This window comes from Erpetoichthys calabaricus, chromosome 3 (assembly GCF_900747795.2).
Source record: "Erpetoichthys calabaricus chromosome 3, fErpCal1.3, whole genome shotgun sequence".
Lineage (NCBI taxonomy): Eukaryota > Metazoa > Chordata > Cladistia > Polypteriformes > Polypteridae > Erpetoichthys > Erpetoichthys calabaricus.
The window spans coordinates 65,653,168-65,673,829 of record NC_041396.2 but is presented as its reverse complement, the minus strand read 5'-3'; the positions used below and the strand labels follow the sequence as shown (position 1 = coordinate 65,673,829).

At 37.6% G+C, this 20,662-nt stretch overlaps 1 protein-coding gene across 1 annotated transcript in view; it reads left to right on the top strand.

Moving 5' to 3' along the window:
* The window catches only part of e2f6 (E2F transcription factor 6), a 51,777-nt gene extending 39,204 nt beyond the window's left edge, over positions 1–12,573 (top strand). Inside the window, exons 4-8 of the mRNA XM_028796887.2 lie at positions 3,234–3,444; positions 4,610–4,768; positions 6,569–6,683; positions 10,431–10,587; positions 11,754–12,573. Coding sequence (XP_028652720.1) covers positions 3,234–3,444; positions 4,610–4,768; positions 6,569–6,683; positions 10,431–10,587; positions 11,754–11,788 — 677 coding nt within the window. The 3' untranslated portion in view covers positions 11,789–12,573. The remainder of the gene's footprint in view (positions 1–3,233; positions 3,445–4,609; positions 4,769–6,568; positions 6,684–10,430; positions 10,588–11,753) is intronic.
* Positions 12,574–20,662: the final 8,089 nt, after the last annotated feature.

The window sequence follows — 20,662 nt, the reverse complement described above, 5'->3', positions numbered from 1 at the left end:
ACAAAGCGGTTGCGAACAGAGTGATAAACATGATGAACAACCATGTCGTCTTGCATTTCCGAAAAATTGTAATGCGTAGGAAAAGGCAAGTCACATTAGACCGCAATTTCGCGAAGTCTGATCCACCAGCTAAACAGGTAAAAACACCAGAAACCCAAGAAATCACAAGAGAGAAAACACCTGAAGGAGAACATCCCTCCATCACGCAGAGGGACTCTCCCTCAAAACTGTAACCTCCTCTCCACCCAGCTTCCTCTTCACTTCCTTCATGCCAGAACTCGACTCATGCAAGGTTAGTTTTCTTGGTTGTTTATGGTTAGTTTTTGTATAAATTAAGGATTTTTCAAATTTCCTTTTTTTCCCCTGTGCTTAAAACTCATTAAAAAAAGTGTTTACAGCAAGCGGTTTGTAAGGCTGTAGCGTGAACTCTTACAATGTTAGTTTTCTCTCTTCAAGATTTTCTCAGTGTTATTCAATGTTTTTACATTTAGTTTACTATTACACTGTGCATTCTATGGTATAATTTAACTATTTTTGTGCATAAAAATCTTTAAAATATATATATATATTTATATTTACATACAGTTCGTACAGTCTGGAACGGATTAATTGTATTTACATACAGTCCTGTGGGGGAAATTAGTTCAGGTCACGACCAAATCGGGTTGCGACCAGAGTTTTGGAACTAATTACGGTCATGACCCGAGATTCCACTGTATATAGGAATTGAATGCATGCCAGGCACTGCTTCCAAACAGCTACCATATATACTCGCATATAAGTTCTCCCACGGATAAGTCAGGACTTGATTTTACCGTACCATTTCTGGTATTTTATAATGTCGGTCGTATAAGTCGAATGCGGAAATCTCGCGCTATTGGTCCAAGAGATTATGATATGCTAATGCCCACCTGAGAGAGTAACCACGGAGCACACTGCCTTTTTTTTCTATGTAGTGTGCCTGTGTGACCACACGGTAATACCCAAACTATTCCAAAGTGATGTTATTTGTATCTCATACCCTCATACACCTTTATCGTAAGAGCATCCCTTATCTACGAAGGAATGTTCGTTCAGAAGAAAATATGAAGCTGGTTTTAAATTAAACGTGAGTGAAGTGGCGAAAGAAATTGGTAACTGCACTGCTGCAACAAAATTCGATGCGTCTGAGAAACTGGTGCGAGATTGGAGGAGGCAAGAAGATGTAAAAAAAAAAAAAAAATTAAGTGTCGCATTTTTGAATGGGCGTATAAGTCGGAGTCTGATTTTATAATCAATTTTTTGGGTTTCAAGACCCGACTTATAAATGAGTATAAATGGTAATCAGGATTATCAAAGGGACCTTCAGAAATGCAAGGATATTTGGCCTGGCTGTTGTCTCAGTCAATAAGTTTAAATTAGTATGCTGAAAATCAGTTTGTGTGATGTTAAAAGAAAAAAGTGCTGCCATCTGGGAAAGGTTACAAAATAAAGCCTCCCATCTAAAATTTACTGACCTTCAGTCAATACTAGTACCTAACATTATAGCAGTTAAGCTTGTTTGATTCACATTCCTATAAATTTGGTTTATTCTAATATGTTATTCATTTTAATTATTAATTTTGTGTATGTTATATAATTAAGATGAGGCAAGCATGGAATTTTAATGCCCAGCATATGATTTATGCCTGTTCTGAACAAACAATGTGAAATGGCTAGGGATAGAAATTGTTGTAAACAAGATAATACTCATTATAATAGAATCATTTTACTTAATGTTATCTGGAGTAGTGTGTCAATAGAAAATAGCATATTTTAGAGTTCCAAACATTCCTTTTCCAAAAAGTGAAGCAATGCAATAAAATATTTGAATGTCTTTAAGAAAGATACTGACACATTAATAGAGCACTTTTCAGTTTGAAAAAACAGATCTTTTACAGATGCAGCCAGATGATTGATTGTAAGCAAATATAATAAACAAGTGATGTTTTGATTAAACCAAAGTCATTAAAAGAAATAGCTGTTTAGAGAATAAAACTGGACAAGGGACAATCAGACTGAAAAGGGCAAGGTTGCAGTAAATGTGTCACCCTGTATCATCAATGCCTCTACAAGCAGAGCATTTGTAACAGACAGGTGTTTCCTGATGTGATATCCAAGCTCTTCTGCAGAAGCACAAACAAGCTTGGTTGAGGACCAGCAGCACAGTGGTGGACCATGGAAACTGAGTCCATCATATGACAAATGCATCAAGCTTACTTCCCTTCAAAATCAGTTATCCAGCACTGCTCTTGGCTCAGGACTGGTTAAACCATTGGGACACTGATACACCCATCAATAGCATGTACCGTATAAGTCTTATCAGAAGTGGTCGTCATGGAAAAGTTGCAACCAAAAAGCCATTTCTCTGATGTGGAAATAAGCCAAACAAGTTACCTATGCTTGAAAACACAGGGACTGGGGTGCAAAAAAAGGGTAGTTGGTAGTGATGATGAGGAGTCAAAATTTGAAATCTCTTGCTCTAGCAGAGGGCAGTTTGTGCACAGAAGGACTGGAAAACAACAGAGAGGCCACAGTGAATACAAGTGGTGCTGCTCTGCAAGTTTGATTTGATCAAAATTGATGACCCCCCCCTTCCAATTTTAAGAAATACATGGGGATTCTCATCCTTCATGCAAGACCATCAAGGAGACATCTGATTGGTCCCAACTTCATTAGGCAGCATGACATCGCCTCAAAACACACTGCCAAAATCATTTAAAAAATATCTAGTGAAAAGAGCGACCCGGAATTCTGCAACACATGCTATGGCCCCCGCAGAACCCTGCTGACAACCTTATTGAGGTAGTCTGGGATTACTTGCACAAATTCCAGTAGAATTGTGCCATATTCTCCAAGCTTTGAACAATCTACCACACCTTCAGAAACTGTATTCAAGTTGGACCAAAGATAATTGGTAAAGGATGGTCACACCAGATATGTATTTTATGGTGTCCAGAAAATACAATACCTGTCTTCAGCTTATTGATAATACATTGCAATAAAAAGTTTGCCCAACAAGTTGTATTATTTTGTTATTAAAGTTCATGTCATTGTAGTTTTAAATTGTTTTTGATGACTTTACATTACAAAACAGGAGCAAAAATTTGACTTTTTTTATGCAGTTACTGAAAGTCATTTTGGGGGAGGAAGTTGTACAATTAAAACTATCCTGTGTTATTACTGATCTGTTTCTTCCTTTTTTTATCCACTAGGGAAAGGCACTAGAAAAAGAACAGATGTATCACTAGTGCAGTTAACAAAAAGGTTTATGGAGTTGATCCAGGTTGCTCCAGAGGGCATTCTTGATTTAAATAATGCAGCTCGAACATTAGGAGTACGGAAGAGAAGAGTATATGATATTACAAATGTCCTTGATGGAATTGAACTTGTTAAGAAGAGGAGTAAAAACCATATTCAGTGGATGTAAGTGTATTCTTTTTTGCATTCATTCTTCTACTCTTATTAAACATGTTAGTGTTGTGTTTGTGTGCTTGTATATTTAAATAATCTAGGTTTCTTGTAGTTTAAAGTAAACCTTCATTGTGCTGGAGGAAGGTGGAAGCTGTGTGCATTAAATTAGGAAATTAGGAGGTTGTCTGACCCAAGGCTTGCAGATATTTGTAAGTTGAAATCTTGGTATAGAGCTTATTGTCACAAATACGATTCTTGGTGTATAAAACTGGGAAGAACACCTTTAATGTAGAAATGAGCTGTAATGCTAGTGACATTAAATTAATAAACAGATTTTACTAATTTCTGATAGTCCAACTTGTTAAAAGGATAGTTTGTACTTGAGTGTCAACACATGTTGAAAGTCATCAAATGAATCATCCAACCATCTTCCAAAATATTTACTGTAGTCAGAATACTATTGGATAATTCAAAGGTTTGATGAGAACCTTTGGTGGCATTGGTTCTCCACTTTGTGGCTATTATTTGTTTTATTGTTTGTTCTTTGTTGTTCTTGTGGAAAATATGGGGATTAACTGTGTGTTAGTCCATTATAACTCTAAAATCTTAATTTTATTAATTGAAACAGTTTTTTTTCCTAGTAGGGTCTCTGCAGTAATTAATTTACTATTGCAAAAGGCTAAAAGCCTAAAGAGTGGTACATGAGGTTTGGATACAACACAGTACAAGTTTCATGACCTCTCGGGAAGTTTTATCCAATGAGAAAACTTGCTTTAAAAATCTTGAGCTTTGACTAACAAGACCCGCAGAAGAATAAGCTCAAGGGTGTAACAAAAAGAGAACCCCAAACACGTTAGGCTGAATGCACTATGGGCCTACTTGTAGGCCATGCAGTATCTGGTATTAATGCCATACCCTCAGCAGGTGATCATCCTGTAAAACCGTAGCCTACTTGTATACAAGCAAGACTTGTGGCCAAAATACAGTCATACCTTGCATAGTCATTGATTAATAATTAGACTTGCTTCTTTGAGGTCCTTTCACTGTAAGTACACATTTAAAATGTAAAATGTCTATCTTGAAAATTTAACTGATAAATGTAGCTGTCGCCTGTTTACACTGTATATAATAGTAAAAAAAAGTTTGTTTTTTTTTCTTTTCTTTTTTTTTCTTACAGAGGAACTAATTTAGATTCGCCTGCACAGTACGACACTAAAAGAAAGTGCTTAAAAAATGAGCTGCTTAATTTATCTACAATGGAAGAAGCACTAGATGAGCTGATCAAAGTCTGTTCACATCAATTATTTGAATTAACAGACAACAAAGAAAATGCTAAATATCCTTTGACCAATTCATGTGTTGAGCAATGTGATTCCTTGCAAACTGTCCTGTATGAAGTGAATTCTCTTAAAATGTTCTTTATTTATCATGGTTCTGTGTTGGGTAATTAGGTTTTGATGCATATTTTATTTATTAGTATCAGCCTTCTAATGATATTTGTGACGTTCTTTGCTTGGAGCAGTGTCTGATGAAAAAACCCTAACATGGTTATGATGTATGGTGACCTTGGGGTTTGTTAAATGGCCACAGAATCCGCATACAAGGTTCTATAAACTGTCCTTTTTGTGATGAGTGCTGCTACAAAAGTAATCACTAAGATAAATTTACATTGAAATTGTGTCTCATGATAGAATTTTATTTATGTACAGAGACATCAAAGATTTTCAGCTGCACAGTGCATATTGTTTCATAACTTCAGATATTTTCAGTACCCCCCAACCACAAACTCCTACAGCAACAAAATAAGACATCCATTAAAAAGGCCAGATTTCTCAAATCGGAAGAATTCTTTTTTAAAATCTACCTGTAATTAATTAATTGTCAAGAATTATCACCAGATTTAAAATAGAATGCAGGAAGCTGTTTTGAAGTACTTTGTGTTGCCCACTGCTAAGATGCCTAGCTTACAGTCCATGTGCCTGTTACTTTTATACAGCCGCACATCTGATTTTATGTATAAAGCATTTGCCTACTTCACAGTAAAATCACATGTGTAAGCTATGTAAACTGATCCTAAATTCTGGCATTACTTCACAGTAGAGTGTAATAAACTTGCTGACAAAATTTTGTTACTGTTGATTATTCAGATGTTAATTGTAGGTTAATTCTAACTTTGAAGCTAGTCCAGCCTATATTTGTTTAGCAAAATCATAACAAGCTTGTAAAATGTTATGGCTGAAATTGTTTGTGTAGAGTGAGTTGATTGAAACTTAACCTGAACATCATTTATTTACAGTGAATTTGAGTTCATAATAGTAACCGTAGTTATAGAATAGCAATCCTGGCTACTGTGCAACATATTCCATGCTTTTAAACTACAGAAGAAAAATACAAGGCTTCTGCTGCCTCCGATTTCAAATTCACCATTTAAATGAATGCATGCTGGCTGTCAGTGCAATAAACCATAAACCATATTTTCATTTTCATGCTGCCTCATTAAATACTTTAATGTAATGCTTGGTTTTTATAAAGAACATCCATATGTTTTTTTCTTAGAAGAAAATGTATTACTAGTGAAAGTTAGTACTTGCAATTTACTAATTCTGTTTCTTGAAAGACATACCATACCACTCTAGAAGTGAAAAACCTTAACTTTTATCTATGTGAGATTCTACAGTATTTAGAAATTTGCTTTCAAGGCAAAGTTGTTTGAATTTGGGATGGATGTTATTTTACTGCTTATATTTTGTGTAACATCTCCTGTGGTCTACAGAGGTTTAACATCCCCTCTTTATTATTATAAGATCATTTGCATTCTATAACAGTAGATTGAATTTATAGCTACATATTTGATTCAAAGCACATTTAATTTAGATACATCGACCTTTGGGGAAAGTTACATTTTTATTAAAATAGTGGGAGTATTTCAAGTTTATGTTTATTCCATATGAAGAAATTAATTTTACATTAATATGTTCCTTTGTTTGTATTCTTCTTGATATGTCCTGGATATGGTTTGTAAGTACCTAAGATGCTACTTTGGTAAATTGTGTCTTATTTTTTCACTTCCATGTTTTCTGTGTTCCATATTTACAACAGAAAATTCTACTTTAAATATTCCTTTACTACTAAAAACTTCAGCATATGTCACTAGTCAGGATATTCACAATATTGAAGCCTTTAAAGATCAAGTGGTAATTGCTGTCAAAGCACCTGAAGAAACAAAATTGGAAGTTCCCAGGCCAAAAGAGGTGGGGTCAAATAACTGCAAAATAAAAACTCTTCCATGTATTTAGGTGTAGGCATGTGTAAAAAATGTTATAATGTAATGTGACTTCAGAAAGTATTCACAGGCTTAACATTTTTACTTTTTGCTGTGTTGCAGCATTGTGCTAAAATCATTTAAACTCATTCCCCACCACCACCACCACCAGACCACACTCAGTACCCCAGAATGACTAAGTGAAACCAGGATTTTTGAAATTTTAGCCAATTTAATAAAAGTAAAAACCTCAAATATTCATTTGACACAAGTATTGCTTTGTTGCTTAAAATATGTTTTAGGTACATTCCATTTTATTGATAATCATTGAGATGTATTTTTTGGAGTACATGTAGGGACATGTATTTTCAGTTAATTGCACATGATTAGGAAATGTGCACACCTGTCTATAGAAGGTCCCACTGTTGACATTGTGTGTAAGAGCAAAAAAAAATGACAAGTTTCCATTTTGTGAGGCCTCTTTTTAGAATGTAAAACCAAAGGAGTTTGCTTTGGATACATGACTGCTTGTTTTATTTATGTAGTTATTTATTTAAGTACTCCTGTGGTAAGTAATTCAAATCTTCTTGCAGATTTTTTTTGTGTAACTTTGGCTATTTTTTGTTCCTTTCCTTGCCCACATTACCCACGGTACTGTAGAGTTCAAGGTTATGAAGTTTCAAACCTCATGCAGTTCTAACCTGTGTCGCTCCTAATTGTGTTTTTACTGTTTTCAGGGTCATTATTGTAGTAGAAGAATACATTTTTGGTATTACATTATTTTCCTGAATGTAAAACATGATGAATTTTAATAGTGTTTAGAAAAAGTTCCACAACGCTGAAAATAGGCATGTACATTAATATGAACCTTATTACTCTTTCTTAAGCCACCTTTGTTTTCTTCTCCAGATCTTCCTTTTTCTGATCAGAGGACATATAATTTGTCAAGTCTTAATATTTCCAGTCTGCCAATAACAAATTTTAGAGGAGGAAGCTGAGAGTTTGAAAGATTGCCAGTTCATAAATTTTCAGTACATAAAATAAACTCCTTGATGTGTCAGAATAAGTTGTGAACATTTGAAAAAAATGCTTGAGTCATTAACAGTTTAAGTATAAAAGCAGAAAGCAATTTGCTCAAAAAATGCAGGCTTTAGCAAAAACATTTTATTTTATTATAATAGGAAAATTCTAGCAAAACGTATAAAATTATTTTTACTCCAGTTGCTGAAAGATAAAAATAGAAATGTGATATCAACTTTTGAAAACCAATGAAATCGTAATTCTACATCAGAATAATTCAGTTGAAATGAACTGTAGATACTCATAAGCGGGCGGCACGGTGGCGCAGTGGGTAGCGCTGCTGCCTCGCAGTTGGGAGACCTGGGGACCCAGGTTCGCTTCCCGGGTCCTCCCTGCGTGGAGTTTGCATGTTCTCCCCGTGTCTGCGTGGGTTTCCTCCGGGCGCTCCGGTTTCCTCCCACAGTCCAAAGACATGCCGGTTAGGTGGATTGGCGATTTCTAAATTGGCCCTAGTGTGTGCTTGGTGTGTGGGTGTGTTTGTGTGTGTCCTGCGGTGGGTTGGCACCCTGCCCAGGATTGTTTCCTGCCTTGTGCCCTGTGTTGGCTGGGATTGGCTCCAGCAGACCCCCGTGACCCTGTGTTCGGATTCAGCGGGTTGGACAATGGATGGATGGATACTCATAAGCAACTTGCACATGTTGTCAGACCTGCATTATTTAGTTCAGGCAGGAAACAGCCCTGAACGGGAGGCCGGTCCATCACTGGATCATCACCTCTTACACATATCCACATTTGGGATTTCTATAATCCATTCAGCCTAGTTTACACATCTTTGAGGATGTGAGAGCAATTTCATTAAATTTTTTAGGACAGTTTGGTTTGGCGATCCGTTGTGTGCCGACTATAGCTTTATTGATGCAAGTGTGATTTTTATTTATGCTAAAGTGAAATAAAGGCTTGTGATCCTAACCTGCGTTGTTCCAGCAATTTCAAAAGACACAAATACGTTTTTGGAAAATACAAGTAGTTCATATTAATGTGTAGAATACAGAATATATTCTCTCTCTCTCTCTCTCTCTCTCTCTGTATGTGTGTATATTACATATACATATGTATATATATGTGTATATATATGTATATGTATGTATGTATATATGTATATATAATATACACGCACACGTACTAGGGGGCTTTGCCCCCTGCTTGCTTCATTTGCCAATCCCCGTGTTTGGTTTTCCGGATACACACTTTAAGATTTTTTTTTTTTTTCTTTGAATTGTTGGTATTTCATTAGTTTCACTTTTATTTCAGAACTTCATTAAAAACAATATTTGGAATCTTTCAAGTCCCAACATGTTGAATCTGTTAAATTAGGTCCATGAGACATGTGTTTAATGACTTTGTACTATAATTCAGGATAGGTTTCTCTGTTTGGAATTTCAGCACAGACAAAACGATCAGCAGTTAATAATTTTTTTTTGCAAAGTAACCAATAAATGCATGTGAGGTAAACCCCGTTTTTGAAATTGTCTGACTTAAACTTCAAAGCCTTACAATATTTACATACTTCTGACATATCACCTATGTCCATATATTCAATCTCCATTCCTCGCTTTGTCCTACTTTTTTTTCAATGACACCAGGTCCGTGGTGATTATTTTCCCTTTTTTTGAGTAATAATTTCCGTTTTTTTGTGCTACTGTGATCTTTACTTTTTTTTTTGTGATATTTTCAAATTTTCCTGCTTTCATATTTTTTAACTTTCCCTGCATTGGTATCACACCGTTTTTTTTGAGCCTTTCGAATTCCACTGCTTTCATAATCTCTAACTTGCTCTGCATATGTATAGCACCAACATTTTTGAAGTCTTTATGAAGTTCTACTTTGTCTCTGAGCCCGATTGGAAATGCTTTTATTTCAGTTCCACTTGTTCCGGGCTGATGATTACTTTCCTTATTTTCTGAATTTGCACCTAGATTATTCTTTTTCTTTTTTGCCTTTTTTTCTCTCCAACGCTTTTGAGTCTCTTTTCTCCACGCTGCTCTTTTTTCTTTCCTTAGTCATCAACGTTTCATCTATAACGTATTGTCCTTATACACTTTATATGCCCTGAGAGCCCTGGATCTGTGTGTGCTCAAATCCTTGACACAACTGAGTGTTTTGCTGCCTGTGGTCTTATTTGATATTGGTTGTAAGTAGGGTGTGTCTTGCAAGAATCTCATGTTCTACGTCCCCGCGAGACAGTCCTGAGTCAGTCTCTTGGCACAAAGTCTCATGTTTTAGGTCCCCGTGAGACACTCCGTGGCCAATTTCTTTCGTCTCGCGGGTCTTTTAAGTGTCTTCCGTGATCTGAAGATCACGTCTTGTCTCCCTAGTCTTTCTCTCCCAGGATTGTTTTTTATAATAGAGAGATATATACTATATAGTGGAATGCAAATTTTCTTCTTGTGTTAAAATAGTGCTATCATGAGCAAACGCACACTTGCTGACTAAGTAAGGTTTAAAATATTTTTTTGGTTTGCATAAGACACTTTTTACAATTATTTTTCTTATAGCCTCTAATTATCATTTAATTTTAGATATTGAAGATCACACTTGTTTAAATTCTGAGTTTTCATATGCCCTTATTCTTAAAAAGGGGAGTGTTTAAAGAAATGTATCCAGAGTTTAGCTGTGCCTGTTACTAATGAAGTCATGTCTTTATTTCTAACTTTAGGACAGCATTCAGGTTAACATTAAAAGCACCAAAGGTCCTGTGAATGTATTTCTTTGTCATTCAAATGAAACAATCAAATCTCAAAAGCAAGGACAATGTAAAAAAGCTTCATGGATATTTTCTTCAATAGAGAAGAGTTTTGTTCAGTCTGATAAAGGTATTGTATATGCTGTATATGTGACTGTGCTTGGCTAGCTGAGTGCTTGGATATTGCAGTTGACATACGATGACTTGATTGACTAGTTTATTTTAACTTGTTTTTCTGATCTGAGAAAGTCAAAATGGTATCTGATGGAAAGGTACTTGTTCAACTATTGAACTGTGTTATTCTACATATAAAAAAAGTCTGTAGAGCTATATTTTGATAATTGAAATGTTGTAATTTGAATGGTCAGTTTTGAAAATGTTAGCAACTTATTGGACTTGGGTGTATGCACCTTATAACCAGAACACAGTAGAGCTATAACTGGAGTTTATTAAATGATTGTGGGCAGTGTTAGCATTCTCTTCTGTGGATCTCGTATTTTCATGTGTTGAATGTGTTCAGAATTGTTCTCCACTCCTTTCTCGCTCTGACAGTCTGAAATAGCTCTTAAGGTGTTGTAAGACATGGCCCATGTTTGGTCCTGACAGGAGTACATCCTACTAAAAACACAAAGCCTTAGTATATTCAGTGAAAACTTCTTAAAATATTCCAAAAAATCCACTAATTGATCAATTTTAAACAAGAAAAAAATAAATCGGCGGAATCTTTATGCTGAGGTGTACTAAAGTAATGAGTGTTATTACCAAATTACAGGCCAGTAACAGGATGTCATCAACTGTACTGAGCTGAAATTAGACATCCAAATCTAGCCTCTGCCAGGGTTTTATTGTTCCAGGACAAAGAAATGATTTTGACTGTTTTGGCCCCATGTTATCCTCTGTCAGGTCTGAAGTATTTTGATCTTTTCCCAGTCATCCATGACATTGTTGCCTTGCTACAAAGATTGTCAGGTATCCTTGTCATCGAGTATCTTCCCAGTTCACCATTCTCATTCTCTCTTTCTCTGTCTCTTTTGTGGCATTAGGTGGCATGTAGAGGGTATACGGCCCCCAGTTTTGTCTTTGAAAGTGAATACTTATTTACTCCATTGGCAGATCATTGTTTGGACTTTTTAAAATAAAGTACATTTTAAATAAAAATAATTTGTGTAGCTAGTAAATAAAAATATATTTATTTACTTTAAAACTGTAGCAGTTGTGATAAGTAGATTGATATTAATGTTTAAGAGATTTGCTTACCTAAAGAAAAATTTTAAAAGGTTTGTCTTTCTTTTTCAGATATGAAGAGAGTTTCCATTGGAAATATTGAGTGATTTTTTTTTTCTTTCTTTTTTGTCCTTTGCTGGGTTTTTTTTTTTTTTTTTTTTCCACCTTTCTCCAATTTGGAGAGACGGGGGCACTTTGCTCATTTGTGCCCATTTGTGAACAGTATGGATTGAAACTCCTTTAACAGAGATGGAGCCATGGTGATACTTGCACTAAGACAGTTAACTTGAAGTACATTCTTCCTCAGATGAGCGGTAATGCAGCTGAGATTATTTTTCCTTCAAGTATTCTTTATATCTGAAAGGTTTAGGAAGGAGCCCCTGAACCTTTGGTCTGTTTATTTCATTTGTTATTCATTCTTTTTTGTAGAGAATTTTTTCAAAGCTAATGTTAATTACATTAAAAATGATGCAATAAATGACGCTGCTATCACTTTTATTGATACTGATTTTGGGGGGGGGGGGCGCAGCATATGTTACCATTGTGTATTGAACAGCTCTTGAAATGCAGTTTTTACTCGCTATAACTTATAAGAAGTCTACTATAACATGTAAATGACTAAAGTGACTTTTTCCACTTTTACTTGTGAAGTAATTTGGTTTGAAAGTGAATATTCTTTTAATATGAGTTTGTTATTGGTATGAGTCTGTGATGATATGATCGAAATCCTAATGTAAATATCAAGACTGCCAGATAGCATTAAAGGTCTGTTGCTTAGATTTCTAGTAACATTTGTGTGTATTGTAAATTAATTTTACATTGTTAATATGTAAATAATGTACATGGCAAAATATTTTGTAATGTTTTTTTTTAATTAAACAAAACCAAAGCCTCCTTTCCTCATTCTTATTTGACATACCTTGTCAGGGCAGAGTTTAGGAGTTCATCACATCTTAACCTGGTTAGAATAAAAGGCTACAGATTATCCTTTTAATGTGGATGTCAGAACTAATTTACTAAGCTCCTGTAGTTCACATTTTTGTATAAAGCATGGAAAGAAGAGCTGATGTGCAAAGTACTCATGAGATTGGCCTGCTATTCCTTTCCCATTTATGCTCTCTGGTTTTAATTTCAGAATGAATATGGTGTGACAGTTGTTAAAACTGTCTTATGATGAATGTAATCACCCATTAAGTTTTTAAGATTTTATTTTAAGTGTGTTCTATCTGGTAGTCTATTTTTAAGCCACTGGAAAGGCAGTAGTGTTGTGGTTAACTTAAATGGGCACAGCTTTACCAGACTCTCTAAAGTGAATTGATATTCTTCAGTTTATGTATGTCAGTTAATGTGAATAAAATGCTAAAATCCCAAAGTCATTATTCACTAAAAAGGCAAAGCTGTTTGTTTGTTTATTCATATCTGATAAACGCTTTTTATTTTAAATTATTGCAGATTACAAAATGTGCATTATAGATGTTAGTCAAGCCTTGCAACGTATTCTGCAGTTTGGTGGATTTTGTGTCGTCTTATGCTTGTATGATATGCTGTTACCTAAACTCTACTTGTTTGTTTACAGCGCCACAAAAACAGTATTTCTCCTTTTTCTCACCAAGCGTTTTTAGGTCTTCATCTAAAATGTGATATATAAAGGGGGCACTTTAGAGAACAAATAGCACATTTATTGATTGATTGATTTATTTTACTTGTGTGTCCAGTGCCAACCTTTAGATGTAATGACTACAGTAACTGCTTGCTGTGTTTCATCAGTGTATCGCATCACGGTGGAGGAATGTTAGCCCACTCTACTTCACAGGGCTGCTTTAATTCAGAAATGCCTGCTTTTGTGTTTTGGATTAGTGTCTTGTTTCATGACTTAACTGTTTTTCAACTTGCAATGGGATGACTGTATATTCTCCTCCCTTCATCATCTCACTACCACCACCATATTTGACTCTAGGTACAAAGCTGTGTTTGCCTTGCGTCAGACATAAGGGGACAGAAGGTCCTATAGAACATTCTTCTAAAGGTTTTAGGGTGCATCCTGGTGAATTTGAGATGAGCATTTTTGTTCTTATTGCTTTACTCTTTGAAGGCCATTTCCTCTGTGTTCTTTGATCATCAAACTTTGATAATTTTAAAGAACTGAATCTCTTTACCCTTGAGCAGAAGAGCCTGTGGGTTTTGAAAGTTCATAAGGGTATTGATATTGGATCCAGCAGAGTTCTTAAAACTAAATGGCAAGTCACATACTAAAGGACATGAATGGAAATCAAGGGGAGGTGCATTTAAGACTGAAAAGAAATGTGGGACTCTGGAACAGACTACCAAGTCATGTAGTTGAAGCAGAAACCTCGACAACCTTTTAAGAAGAATCTGAATAAGATATTGGGATAGCTTAATTAATGGCTAACAAACAAGCTTGATGGACTGAAAGGTCTCCTCTTGTCTGTCAAATTTCTTATGTTTTTATGATTGCATAATACGGTTCTTTGGATGGATTTTGACAAACCTTTGTGATTTGCTTGATGCCTCTCACAGTCCAAAGACCTCTAAAGTTAGCAGATTTGGCTGCTGCTAAAACTGGCCCTAGAGTTGAGTGTGTTCACCCTAAGATGAACAGGCATCCTGTCCAGGTATTGTTCCTACTTTGCACCTCGCAAGTGCCAGAATAGACTCCAGCTGCTCCATGACCCTATCCTGGATGAGAGGGTTAAGAAGGTGAATGCAGGGATGGATTTCTATGCTACATCTTTGAGGAAACTTTGCCACTCCTTGGAAAGTTCAGAACGTTATCAATTTGGAGGTTGTGTCTCTAATTGTCGGTCAGTGGTGTACCGAAACTTTAGAAGTAGCCTTGTAGTACTTCACAGACTGAGAAATAACTTTTTTTGTTTTGTAATTTCTTTGATCAAGGAATTATGTGCTTGATGAATCCTGCTCTTGATGGTAAAAGTAATAATAAGAGGTTTAAATTGAGCATGAGTGGCTGTTTAATGGCTGACTTTAATAATCCTTTTAATTCACTTAATTTATTGAGGGTGGGAATTACTTTTTCATGTGATGGCGGTTAGTTCATTAAATTAATAAATAAAAAATGCTGTTTGTTGACTTGGGTGCCCCAATCTAGCATTGGGTGAAGAGCTGAAAACATTTAATGTAAAATCTGTGCAATAAATTAATCCGTCAAAGCTTTGTCATATATAGAGGATACAAGTACAATGAAATTCTTATGTGCAGAATAAAACCAGCAATGGTACAATTAACAGTACAGTAATGTAACAATACTGAATGAGAAACCAAAGCTACAGAGCACACAATACTGTGCCATGGCAAAAAAACCCCAGCTCTGCAACAGTAAAAAGGAGACCAGTGTTGTTAAATGAGAAGCTATAGTCACCAGTTCAACAATAAAGTGACAGGTTTGTGATTCAGTGATGATAATAACAACCTAAAATACTACACACCGTACGTCAATCACAAAAAGTAGCTTCTAGATATCTGACAGTTCTCGGACTTGGCAAGTTAAGTAGTTTAAAACACAGCATGGAGATCACAGGTCAAACAATAAATGACAAAATGACCATTTGAAATGATGTGACCTGAATATACTGATCACTCCAGAGTCCGCTTGTGAGGCAGGAGGGTAAAATGAATGCAGCAAAACGCAAAGAAATCCTAGAGGGAAACCTGATATAGCAAGAAACTTGTGGCTTGGGAGTTTTGATTTCCAGCAAGACAACAACCTGAAGTATAAAACTAAAGTGACAAAAATGGCTTCAAAACAACAATGTCAATGTCCTGGAGTGACCAAGTCAGAGTGCAGATCTCTAGTTAACTGAGAATTTGTGACTGTACTTGAAAACTGCTCTTCACTCTCGATCCTCCGGCAACCTCACCAGACTCGAGGCTCTCAGATCTACTAGATACTGACTTGAAAGGGGTAAATACAAATGAGATCAGTTATTCTACATTTTTATTTGTAATAAATTTAAAGTTCTTTGTAGACTTCTGTTTTTATTTTGACAATAAAGAGCCTCTTTTTCCTGTTGGTGAATGTTAAAAAGGCCAAATTAAATCTGCCGTGATTCAGTGTTGTATAATAATATGTGGAAACTTCCAAAAAGGTGAACACTCTTTTGAGGCACTGCATGCTGATTGATGGCTTTAAATGGGACTATTAAATGCATTTTTTGGAATGGACTTTTGAGGGTTTTAAGAGACTGATGTAAAACATTGGACTTGAAGGATACACCAAAGTTTCTTCATACATCAACTGGTGCAAATTGGACAAATCATCAGTTATGAAGCCAGGGTCATAAGGTGTTTTGGGTCTTAGGTCATCAGGCACCTTTACTCTGGTCACCCCTAACTGCGTTGCCTATCAATAATTGTGTCCAAGTACGTGCTACACCACGGATCGCCCCTCTTGAACCACAAAACCACCTTGACGCTTTTTCTCCAGCATCTATCATGTTCTTGGTGGCTTTTCTTTCCTGAAACCCGCGAATGCCAAGGAGACTGAGTGTCCAATGTAGAGGCCGCCCTGTAAACCCCCTGCAGCCCACCTCGTTGGGCTTGCATCACGCCTTCCTCCCAGTCCTCCTACATTTCTGCACCAGCTTGAGGTGTTTGCTTTCTCTTTCCGGTCTTCCCAGGGAACAGTGAATTCTATCATGATCACTCATTTAGACTGGTCAGATGTTAAGACCAAATCTGAAATGAGACTTGTTCTTGCAGTGTGTTCTGGAAACTTCAACTGCTTTCTTTGGTCAGCATTCAACTGCCAGTCCCCCACTGAGCCCCACCTGAAAGGAGAGTTGTTCAGCAGGCAGGGGGGCTGTCACATGTAAACCATCTAAACACAAACTCTATTCTCTGTTGCTTATCTAAGCACTAGGGGGCTCTGCCCCCTGCTCGCTTCGCTCGCCAACCCCTGGTGTTGGGTAACCCGAAATACATTGATTTATGTAGGAGATATATTGAAGGTGTAGATGACGAACAAAGGAAGTAAAGAACCCATAGCATGGTACATTAGAAATATTGGAATATTTCTTTATACACAACATTTGTAGTAAAGATGGTGTGTTGTCCTTGAATGAGTTCTCCTTGGTATGGAGTATCTATAACTTTAACTGTAATGTCAGATGAACGCTGAACTCTTGAGAAGGCTACATAAAGTTGTTGGTTCCATCAGGACATAAATGCAGGACAATATCGCGGTCAAATGGAGGCTCACCATCTTTACTTTGAAAGACAATTGCAACTTCATTAACGATGGGAAGATTGGATCGTCTTGGATCGTGTTCTTTGTCCTATATTAACACTAAAGCAATTGTAGTTGGCGCTACACCTTCTGCATCTGCTTTTGTATTGGCCTCCCTTTCAACCTCATCTTTATAGACTTAGCTAATGGGTGATTGTTTATGACTTCAGCGACGTTTCTCATTATCAGCTCTGTGCATTGCTTGTTTTCAGGAAGGTTCATTCGTTGATAGATTGCGTCATCTGGATCTAACACGTAGATCTGTGCATATTTGCGTTCGTGATGTGGTTCAGGGTGCACAGTTCCAATCCGATGTAATATTTGTCCGCATACGCGAAAGCAGTATGGGCCATTGCCAGCTGGTGGCCAGATATTTACCCCGGTACATGCAAAAGCAAATGAACTATTGTAGGATCTAATGCAGTCCATAATGCCTGCTTTGCAGACGCGTGTTGTAGGCGCCTGTGTTCATTGATTTTATCTAGGCGGGCTCGTTTTTGTATCTCCGTCAGTTGTGGTCTTTCGTTTTGAACCCGTGCCTGCTTTGCTTCCGCAGTTTCAGATGCGCGTTGTAGGCGTCTATGTTCATTGTATTTGTCCATGCAGGCTCACTTTTGTAGCTCCGTTAGTCGAGCTGTTTGGTTTTGGAGCCGAGACAGTTTTGCTTCCGCGGTTTCAGACGCGCGTTGTAGGCGCCTACGTATCCATGCGGGTTCGTTTTTGTAGCTCCGTTAGTTGAGCTGGATCGTTTTGGAGCCGTGACCGTGACTCCATTAGTTATCTGTTGTCTGCCGTTAGTAATATGGATAATTGCACTTACTGTTAATACGGAGCGTTTTCTGTGGTTGTACTGTTAATAATGCATCACTGTAATGTGATCCACATATGCAATATGGTTTGGACGTGTGAGGATGCCGTACGTCTAATAAGGAGAGTTCATTTATTCTTATTACCCGGACCATGCTGTGTAGTGTGGACATTTAGTTCAGAAGCGCGTTGTAGGCGCCTGCGCCTTTCGTACTTTCTCGCGCCTTCCATACTATCTTTTTGGACCTTTGTGGACTCTGTAGTGTCTTCCGTTTGACTCTGGGGTGCAGTGCAGAGTCCTCTTTTCTGTGTGGCTGTGTCGTTAGTTGTTAGCTATGGGCGCGTTGTTGCTTCATGTCTTATTTACGTTAGTTGAGCTCTTTCGTTTTTGAGCCGTGACTCCTTCGCTTGCGGTTTATGAGACGCGCGCTGTAGGCGCCTGCGCACTATGTCTCCTGCGTCCATCGCCGTGTACCTGGGTCCGTGCCTTCCGGTTTACCATTCTCGGTTAGTAATATGGATTGGAGCCAAAGTGCAGCTAAATGAGTCAATCTAATAATGAGACTTTATAATGAAGTGCAGGGATGCCCCAAACAGAATTTTTTAGGGCCAATACTAGTCACCGATATGTTACTGGGACAGCTGATTCTGATTTTTTTTTTCTTTATCTCTTTAAAAAGCTTTTACACTAAGTTCCAACACAAAAAGAAGCGAAGAACCCTTGTGTCCTATATTAAAGTGTTCACTTGGGAATTTTTATAATTAAACTATAGACCACAGGGTTAGAGTTAAAAAAATGAAATTCTGTACGTTTATTGTTCGATGACCATAAAAATACTAAAATAAAGAAAATTCTCTTACAATACCTATTTTTTAACTAATTAAATATATACTGCAGAGAAAGTATTTATCAATACAAACAAAGCTCAAGTTCAAAAAAGTACTTTTCACCATTTGTCTAACAAAAAAATGTGTGTGTATATATTTATGTTTATATTTATATATTGTGGACATGTTGGACCCGGACACCAACAGGCTGACACAGAAAGTCTTCAATAACACACGTTTATTACAACCCGCACCCCCCAAGACAACACACAGTGCACAATCACCTAAACACAGTCTCTTAGGACTCCTCTCTGCTTCTTTGGCCGCCTCCAACTCGTCACTGGCAAGCTCTGTCCTTCTCCCACCCGACTCCGGCTCCCTGATTGGAGTGAGGCGGCCCCTTTTAATCAGTCCCTGGATGTGTTGCCCCTGATTAACATCCGGCAGCACTCCCAAGTGTGGCAGAAGTGCTGCATATTCAAGTCCAGGGGCTATCCAGGCGCCCCCTGGCGGAGGCCACAGTGGAGCATAGGGTTGGATCCCCCATCTCAGTGGCCCCTTTGTAGCCCAGGGAAAACACTGCCCTTCTTCCGGTACTCCTGTAGTTTCGACATCCCGGTGGGGCAAGGTCCCTGGACATCCTTAACAATATATAAATTCTCTCACATTGATTCAATTAAAATGACATTGGCAGTTAAACACTATATAAATAAACATGCACTTGTAGGCTTTGATTGTTTTCAATCATTAATTGCACTACAGCTTTCTTTTGCTGTTTTAATGTATATTTACTGTGTTTGAGACGATGCAACCAAAATCAAAACAGTGGCCAAATAAATAGTGCAGTGATTCAAAAACTTCCATGAATAAATAATCCTTAAAAACAAGTGAATAGTGGGCGATAAAAACCACAATAAATAAATCAATTAAAAGCAGAGGTTAAAAATGCAATCACTGGCTCCTTCATGTTCCTTTCAGTATAATCCCAGCCCCCCTCCATGACTCGCAGATACTCAGCAGCCACAAACTCCATCCCCTGACCCCCATCTTTCTGCCTCTTCACAGCACAGCCAGACCGTCTGAGGTCAGCACTCCTCCCATCATCCTTCACGCACCCGCTGTCGTACCTCAGAGCCCTGAGGAGGTCATCCACCATGCTCGCCCCACTTCACGCCATTGTTCAGTGGGTGCCACAACCTACGCTCCTTCAGGGGCCTGTTCGTGCTACCCTCCCTCTCAAGGCGATTAGCAGCTCCTGGCATAAATTATGGACACGGATGATTCCTCAGCTGTGCACTTCAGTGCGGAAACATCCACGCCGCATTGCACCCAGGAACCAGTCCAACCACAATACCACGCACCCTCCGTAAGCCACAAGTGCAGCAATTATTTATTTTAAAAGGCAATGAGCCGCGGACCTCACCTGACCACTGTCTTTATACCATTTTTGTTTAAAAGTGTATCAGCTAGACATTCCTAATTCTTGAGGTGTAATTATAAATAATGATTACCATTTTAATTATGTAATGTTTGTTTCTTACCAAAAATTATACTGCATGACACAGAGCAGCAAATAATAAACGCAGTACAAACCTTTTAAAAAGGTCACACATCTATCAAATGTTTATCAAGAAGATGCTAACAAGTGCCACACATGTGTGTCTGGGGACCACCTTCCTGGCTCTAATGAGCCGAGAGGTGGCGCTGACCCTAACATTATCTTCTGCTTCCTCCTCCACATCCAAAGAGGACGAGTGACTCCGCCTCACCACCCTGAGGAAGCTCCGCCCCTTCTGGTGCCAGCCCTGTAAAGCTGGGAAGGTGCCGCCGGATGCCAAATGGACTCTAGCCAAGGACAGAGCTTATTCAAGTCTTGAAGTCGTTCTTTGTGACCTTTTCGTTTGAGCCGTTACTGGCTGTCATTTTTGTTGCAGGGTGGTACCCCAACTTTTATTTGGCTCTCTGAATTGTCTGCCTTCCTAGTCACCTCTTGTAGAAGTTTTACAAGTAAAATAGACACATTTTGCTGTTAAGCTAACAAGCCTACTGTATTGTTTACTAAGCAGCCATTTCAAATTTTTCT